The sequence below is a fragment of the Sturnira hondurensis genome, unplaced genomic scaffold, assembly GCF_014824575.4.
Source record: "Sturnira hondurensis isolate 20B ecotype Veracruz unplaced genomic scaffold, ASM1482457v3 Scaffold0018399, whole genome shotgun sequence".
NCBI lineage: Eukaryota > Metazoa > Chordata > Mammalia > Chiroptera > Phyllostomidae > Sturnira > Sturnira hondurensis.
In genome coordinates this window covers 2,202,279-2,212,103 of record NW_028091030.1, presented here as the reverse complement: position 1 = coordinate 2,212,103, position 9,825 = coordinate 2,202,279, and the positions used below count along the sequence as shown (strand labels likewise).

General features: G+C 54.5%; 1 protein-coding gene across 4 annotated transcripts; it reads right to left on the bottom strand.

The window, feature by feature from the left end:
- Window positions 1-466: 466 nt before the first annotated feature.
- SLC35C1 (solute carrier family 35 member C1) lies at window positions 467-8,219 on the bottom strand. Of its 4 annotated transcripts, none has more exons than XM_037069080.1 (3): window positions 7,715-8,219; window positions 5,403-5,929; window positions 467-1,605 (listed from the first exon to the last, which is right to left on the bottom strand). In XM_037069080.1, the coding sequence occupies exons 2-3, from the start codon at window positions 5,896-5,898 to the stop codon at window positions 1,046-1,048; spliced, it is 1,056 nt and encodes a 351-aa protein (XP_036924975.1). In that variant the 5' UTR covers window positions 5,899-5,929; window positions 7,715-8,219; the 3' UTR covers window positions 467-1,045. The 4 variants fall into 4 exon arrangements, with proteins under 4 accessions (XP_036924975.1, XP_036924974.1, XP_036924977.1 ...); XM_037069079.1 differs by lacking the exon at window positions 7,715-8,219 and adding an exon at window positions 7,516-7,701; XM_037069082.1 differs by lacking the exon at window positions 7,715-8,219 and adding an exon at window positions 7,401-7,509.
- Window positions 8,220-9,825: the final 1,606 nt, after the last annotated feature.

Below are 9,825 nucleotides of genomic sequence, written 5' to 3'. Positions count from 1 at the left end.
GGAAGCTGGGTTTGTGGGGCCAAAGCTGTGCTGCCTCCCTGGAACCAGGACACCTGAGGTTTCCCAACCCCCCTGGTTGGGCCAGTGGCGGGGTCACGGCCTCATGTCCCTGAGTACTTCGCCACACTGCTCCTTAAAGGTTGTGGCCTGTCCACAACCCCAAGGGTCATGTGCAGGGAAAAGGTCCTGGGAGGGGCCAGGAAGGGGTGCATCACTCTGCTACTCTCCAAGGGCTAGTGTGCTCCCCCCAAAGGGGTCCCTCCTCCCCAAGGGAGCACAAAACCCCCAGTTAAAAAAGGGGATTGAGTAGGACTGGCAACTTTCTGACATCACCTGAAACACTGGTTACCTCTGAAGTGCCCCGACCCCCCACTCTGACATATCTGTAAACAATGCCCCCTGGAGGCTGCCGACCCTGGGCAATGTTATTTCGGAGTTGCTCAAGAAACCCAACGGACACGGTGAGTCAAGGAGCAGGTTTATTAGTGGGGAGTAAGTGGGAAAAGTGGAGCCAACCAAGAGAGGTTAACACTCACAGGGGGAAGTGGGGTGAACCCAGGGAGGTTGGGGAGCCAACCAAGGGAGGTTAGGACTCGTGGGAGAAAGTGGAGCCAACCTATGGAGGTTGTGGAGCCAACCAAGGGAGGTTAGGACTCACTCGGTTGTTCTTAGGGCAGGGATTTTAAGCACAAAAACTTACGAAGGGTAACTGGTTCGGGTGTCAGAGTCTGATTGGCTAGACCTGGTTGCTGGGTGCCGTTTCTGCTGACCTTTGTTCTTGATACATCCTTCAGACTTCGGGTTAAAGCTGCATCCTGTTATGTCGGATAGGCCCAGCCTGGACCCCAATCTTAGCGAGGCGTCTGTTTGTCCTGGGTTGGATTGGCAGGCAGTCTCCCAGGCTTCAGTATCCCACGGTGTAGTTTTCTCGCCTGGTGATTTTCCATTCCTTGTAGGCCTACCTAGGTCTGTCAGGTAACAGAGGCCTTCCCCGCATTCCGGGGCATTCTCCTGGGACAGGCCATCCTGAGGTCCTGGCAGGAGCTTACACCCTCATGCTGCTCTTCTCGTCCTCCTTGGGGTTGGGGTCCTCCTGGACCTTCTTCATCTCCCAGCCCCTGACCCAGGTGTAGGCAGATGAGCCCCCGAGCACCATCAGGTTGCTCGCCCACCAGAGGAAGCTCTTGGTCTCCTCGTAGTACAGCACAGCCAGCACGGTCTGGGCGCAGGCCTTGGCCGTGCCTGACACGTTGTGGGTCAGGGGACTGGTGAACTTGATCTGCAGGGCTGTCACATAGCTGATGGCAAGGCCAAACAGTCCTCTCAGCGTCATCATGCCCCAGAAGTGAGCTCTGCCCAGCTGGACAAAGAGGCGGAGGGTCCGCAGCTCCCCCAGCAGCAGGAGCGGGGGCAGGAAGAAGACGCAAGAGATCGCATTGTTGTAGAAGGTCAGGCGCCAGATGCTGCCGTCCAAAGCTGGGAGCACCTTCTTGGTGTAGACGGCATTAAGGGAGATGCTGAGGCTGGTTAGCACGACAAAGAGGATGCCTGTCAAAGACAGGGAACCTTCTACCCCCTCATGGTCCACATCAAACCAGAAGCCACCTGCAGTGGGGGGAGGAGACGGGGAGGGAGATGAGGACGGAAGAAGGAGAACAGAGAATTTTGCAGCCCAAAGTCACAGAATGTAATGCTGCCCACACCACCCCATTCTCCCACCCTCCCTGCGATCAATATGCCAAAGTCTCTGAGGTATGCAAAGCACCACACAGGGGCTGGGGCCATGGCCCAGGCCAGGAATGCTTCTGCATGGAGCATGCATTCTAGCAAAGCAGAAAGATAGTAAAACAATTCATTGCCCAATTACTTCTTTAATTACAATTGTAATGAGGTCCTTGAAACAGTACAGGGTGCTGTGAGAACCCATAACTGGGTGATGGTGCTGGCCTGAGGCACCTGGAAAGTCACACTGGAGTCGAGCCCTGTAGGATGCACACTTTATGGTTACAGTGACCTCGGGCAAGTGATTTAAGGTCTCAGAGGCTGGGCATCCTGGTCTGTAACATGGAAGCCTGTAGTGAGTTAGAATCACTTGTGGCTGCAGGCCACTTGGGATAGTCACGCTTCACGCTTTCTTAGGCTCCTATCCTCTGTCACCTCCTACTCACAGGGCCTCTGAGTCTCCCCACCATTGGTCTGTGCTCCTCAGCCTGGCACCTGGGCTTCCTGCAACTCTGCCAGCTGTCCCCATCCTGCGACCACCTCAGGCCAGCTGTGCTCTGATCTGCTTCTCATGCTGCTGGGGCTGTGTCCTTGTTTGTCTCCAGCACCAGAAACACCTCCTCCTTCTCAGAGAGTTTCAACTCATTCTTCAGGGTCAAAGTCAGCTTCTTGGGGATGGGCGGGGGGGGGTGTCTTTCCTGATACCCCCAGCCACCAGGCCACTTCCTGCTTCTGCTTCCCTTCCAGAGGCCTGGTGTGACCTGGGCTGCAGGGCACCTGCCCACAGGGACAGTGCAGTCTCTCCAGTGAGACCCCATCTCCCCAGAGGCAGGGCTGAATCTTACACACATTGAATCCCCTGCCTCAGCCTCTGCAACATGGTGCAGGGGGTATGGGTAGGAGGAGTTCTAAAGTCAGAGAGATTTGGGCTCTGGCATTCAGAGGCTGGGTGGCCTGGGAAAAGTTCACTGAACTTCTCTGAGCTCCCATTTCCCTGAGTGGCAGAGATACGGGCCACTCTCCTGATGCACCACCCCGCCCCCAACCAATCCACTCTGCACCTTGCAACCAGAATGAAGTTCCTAAAGTACAGATCTGCTCAGGTCACGTTCTGGCTTATAGCTCCCCCATGTTGCCTCCCCCCTGCCCTTAAAATATCCCAGACTCATTAACTTGGGGAGCCTTGCACCTGGTGAGTCTTGCTCGGGCCCAGCTGTGGAGAATGCACGTGCTCTACCTCACCCCTTCCTCACACCCTCACAAGTACATCTGGTACTTCCTCCAGAAGGGCTGCTTGCTTGACCCCCTTCCCACCCACCTGCCCTCCCCACCACAGCCAGGATTCCCACCACACCTTCTCTGTCCCCTCACAGCTCTCCCTGTTCAATCTTCACTGATGGACAGCCATGTATCATCACCGTGAACTCCGGGAGCTTAGGAGCCGAGTGTACCTTTTTCAAACATGTCTCCCCAATGCCTGGCACAGTCCCTGGCATGTATGTGCCTGGCCTCACTGAGTATTTGTTGAATGAATGAATGGAGGTTGTTCTGGAGGCGGCTGTGAGGATTGAGGGAGACCAGGCACCCACTGCATCATAGTCGTACTCTCCCAACGCTCCCTTTCCTGCCAGAGCCTTTGCCAACAAGTTACCCACGGCCCTGCTGGGGGTGGTGGGTGCTTAGCTGGAGCACCCTCAGCCCTCCTGCTGGTTACCTTCTAGTCCAGGAGGGACTGCCCCCTCAAGGTCCCAGACCCCAGAGGGACTCTCAGCTGGAAGGAGCTTTGAAAGGCACCGTGTGACCTGGCAGCAGGGAGGAGGAGGGGGCTGGACTCCTGGCCTCTGACCCATCTTCCCCAACAAGGAGCAAGCAAGGGGAGTCACTCCAGAGCAGGAACAGGCTGGACTCAGGCTGGCACAAGCACCAGCTTCCCGGGCCTGGCCCCATTTGGCTGGCCAGTGGCTGCACCTCTCAGAAGCAATCTCACCATCAGCTACTTTTATTACTTTTCGGATCTGGGCCCAGTTTCCCTAGTGACATCACCTTCCTGCATGCAAGTTGTCCCTCCAAGAGCATCTCAAACACATATACACACACACAGGTCTGCAGGACTGAAGTGGAGATGCCTGGGGCAGATGGGCAAGTGTGGGAGAGAGTGAGGCTTCCCCCGGGAGGGGAAGGGGGAGCAGCTGAGAGAGATATGCTGGGGGTCTTGGCAGCTCCTCCCACTCTAACCTGCTCCCTTCTCCCCTCCCCTGCCCCCAACCTGGGGTAGACTGAGAAGACCTCATGCAGCAGTTGCTCAACAAAGGGGACATTTTCTAGGACAGGTGGCATGGGATGGGGTCCTGCCCTTAAACAGCGCCCCTTGTCCTGGGTCTCTGAGACACGGGTGAAGAATATGCGGGTCAAGCAAGATCAACTTTCCAGCACCAGGAAAAGCCTGAATGAGTTTAAAGAAGCATCTCATTCCCGGATGACAGAGGCCCAGGAAGCAGGGAGGGATGCTGGGGGTGCGCTTACCTGGTGTGCTGCAATAAACAACAAGTGTTCTACAATCTCAGCTGTCCCAACAGTCACCAGTGGCCACATGTGGCTACTGAGCACTTGAAGAAAAGTGGTGACAGAATCCCGTTACAACGCCTGTCGCTGAGACTAAATTCTCAACATTGCCTTTAATTTGAACTACAGGAAGTCTTCACTGAATGTGGGCCATAGATTCTGCCACTAAAACAACGTAGAACTAAATCAGTTTACCATAGGCTAATCGATATAAAGGAGAGTTAAGTTCCTACGCATCTCATCATTGTTATAAGAAAACCATGCTATTTGAGGACCTGCTGCAATTTAAATGGAAACAGACGTGTGGCCAGTGATTGCTCTATCAGATAGTGCAGCTTCAGCTTCTGGGGGACAAGAACAGAGCAGAGTGGTTAGAAGCACAGGCCTGGCAGTCTGGCCACTCTATGTTTGCACGCCAGCCTTGCATTCCTGGCTGTGTGGCCTTGGGCTAGTAGCGTAACCTCTCTGAGCCTCAGTTTCCCTGTTTGAATGGAGATGATCACCATGATGCCACCGCCCAGGGACCTCTGGGGAACAAAGGACATGCTATATGTGAAATGATAGTTCAATGTCCTCACCAATAATGGTGAGTTTTTGAGGGTCAAGCCTGGAAGGAGAGATAACGTCTCTCACAGGGTATCCCCTGCCACTTTCTCAGGCATTATTAGGAGCCTGCAAGGTCAGGGTGACAGGGTATTTATGAAAAGAGGCATTGTCTTCTAGAAAGACCACCGGATGGGGAGTCAGGACATGGCAATAGAGCATAGTAAGCATGGTGGTCAAGTGCATGGAGGCTGACTGCTTGAGATCAGAACCCAGCTCTGTCACTTATTAGCTGTCTGATCTTGGACAAGTTATTAAACCTCTTTGTGCCTTGGTTTTCCCTCAGTGAAATATAATTTCACCTTGTGTGAGGGGCCCTGCCTGTGGCCTTAAGTTGTTGGGGGACCTCAAGCAAGTTGTTTGCTCTCTGGATCCCAGGTTCTTCCTGGTATTACTGTGGCATCATGGGAGCTAGGACAGATAAAGTCCAAAGATGCTTGGGAGCTATATTCCTTAGGGGTTTTTTTTGGCTGCAGTGCCTCCCCCATTTCCCATGGCCCTGGCTGGTCACTTACCAATGATGATGCCACAGGTGAGCAAGGCATAGAAGGAGGTGGTCTGTTTGAGCAGCAGGTAAGAGAGTAGCACATTGAAAATGGTAGTGAGTGAGCGGCCCACGTTGTAGAAGGCCACACCCACATACTTCAGGCAAAGGTTATTGAAGGTGATCATGCTGATAAAGACGACGGATAGGGGCAGGACACTGCGGGCCACCCTGAGATCCAGGTACAGCGTGGGGAAGTCCAGTGCACCAGGAAAGCAGACGGCCAGGGTGCTGAGACCCTTGCAGAGGAGTGTGGTCACCAGGCACTGGTAGAAGGTGACAAAGATGGGGGCATCCAGCTGCAGGGAGGAGCTGTCCAGCAGGTACTTGTTGAGAAAGACCATGGAGATGGAAGTGACCCAGTAGAGAGAGACCACCAATGCAATCTGCAGTGCCCGAAGCAGAAAGGGCTTCTCCTGGCTGGCCTCCAGCTCGCTGTAGAGGCCGGGGGTCCCCATCAGTGCCATGTGCAGGATCCTGGAGCGCTTCAGAGGGGCCCTGTTCATGGTAGCAGAGGAGCTGGGTCACTGCACAGCCAGAACTGATTTCCTGGAGTCAAGGACAGTGAACTTAAATCTGCAGGCCGCAGCCTTCATTTGTCACATGGGGGGTGGCCTAGAGGCCTGCCCACCTTCCCCTTGGATGAAGAAGTTCCGTTTTGGTGTGAGCCTCACAATCTGCTCTCACCCCGGGGCCTCAGGCTTGAGACAAGACACAGGGAAGGACTAGTGAACAGGCAGATGACCTATCAGAGAAGAAGAGGCTGGGGTCTAGGGGAGAGGAATGGAAGGAAAAGTGGCAGGAGGAGGAGGAATGCAGGGCCAGGGTGCTGGAAAACTGCGGAGGACAGGGTGGGGAAGAGGTGCAGGGAGAGGGAGGCATGGGCTGCTATGGAAGAGGGGGGTTTGTAGGGAGAGAGAGGGCGGGTTTGCGGCAGGTGTTCTGAAAAGAGGGGTGCAGGGCTCAGGGTGGGGTCCAAGGGTCGAGAAAGGAGGCCGACGGAAGCTGGGCCACAGCGTGGGATTTTCCCCGCGCCGGGTATAGGTCAGCCCGGAGCCTCCCGGCATCTGCGACGGCTCCTAGCAAGGCGGTGCCGGGACTCATTTCCGGGCACGCCTCCGTCCGCTTCCTTATAGAGGCCGCACGCCCACGTCATTCTTAAAGCCACAGTCTCAGTGAGCGGGCCTTCAGAGTCAGCTCGCGTTGGGGCCCTGGCTGCCTCTCGGCGCTCGTTCGCTAGAGGAGGTGGATCTCAGCAGCTAGGGAGGGTTCTTCTCATAGTTGGAGCCTCGGTCCCCTTCCTGCAAGCGCTACCGGCTCCGTCTCTTTCGAAGGCTAACTCCCTCCCCTCGGCTTATCCAAAGGTGCATTCGCTCCTGGTTCCCCCCGCGGGACTGCGCTCTCCTCGCTCCCCATTCTTGGCACTCTCCCACGTCCCTCCAGGTCTAAAGATACCCCCATTCCTGCCAGCCCTCAGCTCACTTTTCCCAAACCTCTTTACAGTTCCCTCCTTCCCCCACTGTCACTACCTCAGTCCTCTCCAAACTCAGATTCCTAACAGCGTTCGCAGATGCCCGAGGCCATACCGCCCCTAACCTGTCCGCCCAGATTCCCCAATTCTAGCCCCCCCGTGCGGTCGGATCCGAGCCTGAATGCATCACCGTCTCCCCGGGTGGTCTCCACCTTGTAAAATCCTCCTTTTCATGCCAGGCCCAGCCGCAAGCTCCAGCCCGATGGCTGGCGTTCCCAGCAAGCGAAAGCGACCCCGCACTCACTTCTCTGGTCGCAGACGGACTGTGGGCCCCAGCCGCCCTGACCGGCACCTGCGCAGCACACCTCTGGCGTCTCACCCAGTGCCGCGCCTTCGGGAAATGACTTCCTGTTCCCAGCCCTGACAGCGCCAGCCCCGCTGCCAACTTCCCAGCGGGGGCCGGGGGGCGACGGCGGGGCCACGTAGGCCCCAGCCTACCTTCAGCCCCAGGTTATCCCGCTGGTCGCGGGAGGAGGTTCCTTCCTCTTTCCGAGGCTACCCCAGCTTCGGGACCTCGCCTCAGCCAGCCCCACAACCCCCCCGCTCTGGGTACCGCAGCTTGCAAGTCTCAGGATCCCGCCGCATCCCCGGCCTGTCGAGCAGCAGGCCTGCGCTTCTACAAGTGCGTGCGGGTAACGGCTCGGATTCCCTTTGTTCACAGTGGAGTGTCCCCGTCCCCGCTCCCCCTCCCCGCGCCCCACTCCCAGGGACCCGCCTGGGAGGTCGGTGACCAGCCCGGGACCGCCACTTACGAGGCAGGCACCAGGGCTGACTTTTCTCCCTAGTTCCCGCTCAAGCACCAAGACTGGGCGGCTCAATTCTCCTGAGTTCTCTTTGTTGTAAAGCTAGGGGGTTGGACTACGCCCCTTGGTCTCAAACCCCTTACTCAGAATGCTAGTTAGTATGGTTCCGAGTAGGGGGTACCGACTGTTTGTTCCATTTCAAATGCCATTTAATTAGTGCCACTTAATGGACTGGTGAGATGTCTGAGACTTTGCTTTAAAATACTCAGAATACTCACCAAAAAGAAAAGAGAAAGATTGATGAAACAGGGTAGGCATAGTGTTGATAACTTTTGAAGCTGGGCATAGGTATTGGGGCGGGGGTTATTGGCATAAGGTTTTACTCCTTAAGTAAAAGTTCCATAATAAAAAAGTAGGTACTGGGGACCAACTGTATGGAAATACATATATGCCAATGATACCTCAGACAAGGGTATCTGAGGTATTTTTGATCTCAAAAATGTATAAAGAACTCACATGAGCTACACCAGGAAGACAAAAAACCCAATTAAAAAATGGGCAAAGAACTTGAACAGACATTTCTCCAAGGAGGGCATAGAAAAGGCCCAGAGACATATGAAAGGATGCTCAGCATCACTAGTCATCAGAGAGATGCAGATTAAGACCACAATGAGATACCACTTTACACAGGTCAGAATGGCCATCATAAACAAATCAACAAACAATTAAGTGCTGGAGAGGCTGTGGAGAAAAGGGAACCCTAGTGCACTGTTGCTGGGAATGCAGACTGGTGCAGCCACTGTGGAAAACAGTATAGAATTTCCTCAGATAACTAAAAATGGATCTGCTTTCTGACCCAGCAATTCCACTGCTAGGATTATATCCAAGAACCTTGAAACACCAGTCCAAAAGAACTCATGTACCCCAATGTTCACAGCAGCATAACTTACAATAGCCAAGTGCTGGGAGCAGCCTAGGTGCCCATGGGTAAATGAGTGGATCAATAAACTATGGTACATTTACACAATGGAATACTGCACAGAAGAAAGAAAGAAAGAAAGAAGGAGCTTCTACCCTTTATGGAAACCTGGTTGGAACTGGAAAGCATTATGCTAAGTGAAGGAAGCTAAGTGGTGAAAGACAAATACCATATGATCTCACCTATAAGTGGAACCTCATTAACAAAACAACCTGGGAAGCAAAATGTAGCCAGACACTGAAATCGACAACAAACTGACATTAACCAGAGAGGAGGAGAGAGGGAAATAACCTAGGAAAGAAGGGAAAGGGCGGAAAATAAACATGAGTGAGGGACCTGTGGACTGAGCTGAGTGGGGGTGGGGTGGGATTGAGGGTGGGAGGTGGGTGTGGGTAGGGCAGGGGAAAGTGGTGGTGGGAAAATGAAGACAACTGTGTTTGAACATCAATAAAAAGAGGGGTGGGGAGTAAAACCTATGGAATACAGTTAAAGGCTCACACGCTAACTGCTTGCCAGAGGAAACTGGAAGGGTTAGGGGAAACAAGCACTGTGCAGCCGCCCCAGGGCAGATGCAGAGGCCCCAGTGCCAGCTCTGCCCCAGGCCCTGTCCTCTTCCACCAGGCCTCTGGTCCTCATTCTGTGATACTCACACCCTCCCTTCCTGTGGGGATGGGACATCCTGCTTCCCAGTTACAGGCAGGTGGAGGATGCCTTCTGGTCACCTTGTCACCTTTGGGATCAAGTCATCCCTTTGGGGAATGAGAGACTTAAACAAACTGAGCTGGGCATCTGAACCTTACCTGGTAAGTCCTGTTCCAGGGCCACAGCTGGGGCCATGAGATGGGTTTCCAGAGATGCCTGCTCCAGTGTCTTCTCCCTGAGGCCTGGCATTTCACTGTGACACACAACTGAGTGACAAACAGGGGAGACTTGTCTCTTGTGAGGCCCTAGTTTCCTGGAAGGGCCTTTTCCTTTGTCATATCAGCAGGAATTAATTTATCTGATGAGTGTGCTGCCACCTTGGGCCCCCAAGGAAGAGATGTACACTGTATATAGGCCAGAAGCCCTTCACAGAGAGAGACCAGGGGCCGTCCCTGCTGGGTGCGGGGCGGGGGGGGGCACAGTCTGGGCTCTCTGTGGG

Bases quoted from the DNA above. Each gene is read 5' to 3' on its own strand.
- SLC35C1 (XM_037069079.1), bottom strand. From the start codon at position 7,547: ATGCGGCGGGATCCTGAGACTTGCAAGCTGCG. The intron at 5,930-7,515 runs GTACCCAGAGCG...TACCATGAACAG, and splicing joins CCTGAGACTTGCAAGCTGCG to GGCCCCTCTGAAGCGCTCCA. The intron at 1,606-5,402 runs GTAAGTGACCAG...CCCCCACTGCAG, and splicing joins CACCTGTGGCATCATCATTG to GTGGCTTCTGGTTTGATGTG.